Here is a 356-nt window from a genome sequence, read left to right on the forward strand (position 1 = left end):
GGCCCAGACGTGGATGTGAACCTGCCCAAGGCTGACATTGACATCTCTGGACCCAAGGTGGACATAGACACTCCTGACATTGACATTCATGGCCCAGAAGGGAAACTGAAGGGCCCCAAGTTTAAAATGCCTGACTTGCATCTCAAGGCACCCAAGATCTCCATGCCTGAAGTTGACCTGAATCTGAAGGGTCCTAAAGTAAAGGGTGATGTGGACGTTTCTCTGCCCAAAGTGGAAGGTGACCTCAAGGGCCCTGAAGTTGACATCAAGGGCCCCAAAGTGGACATTGATGTTCCAGATGTGGATGTTCATGGCCCAGACTGGCACCTGAAGATGCCCAAGGTGAAAATGCCCAA

At 51.4% G+C, this 356-nt stretch overlaps 1 protein-coding gene across 1 annotated transcript in view; it reads left to right on the forward strand.

Annotated features, from left to right (window-relative positions):
- LOC105310317 (neuroblast differentiation-associated protein AHNAK-like) overlaps positions 1-356 on the forward strand; it is a gene marked incomplete at both ends in the record, with an annotated part of 4,117 nt that overhangs the window by 966 nt on the left and 2,795 nt on the right. The window contains one exon of the mRNA XM_023526686.1: positions 3-356. Coding sequence (XP_023382454.1) covers positions 3-356 — 354 coding nt within the window. The remainder of the gene's footprint in view (positions 1-2) is intronic.

This window comes from Pteropus vampyrus, unplaced genomic scaffold (assembly GCF_000151845.1).
Source record: "Pteropus vampyrus isolate Shadow unplaced genomic scaffold, Pvam_2.0 Scaffold2219, whole genome shotgun sequence".
NCBI lineage: Eukaryota > Metazoa > Chordata > Mammalia > Chiroptera > Pteropodidae > Pteropus > Pteropus vampyrus.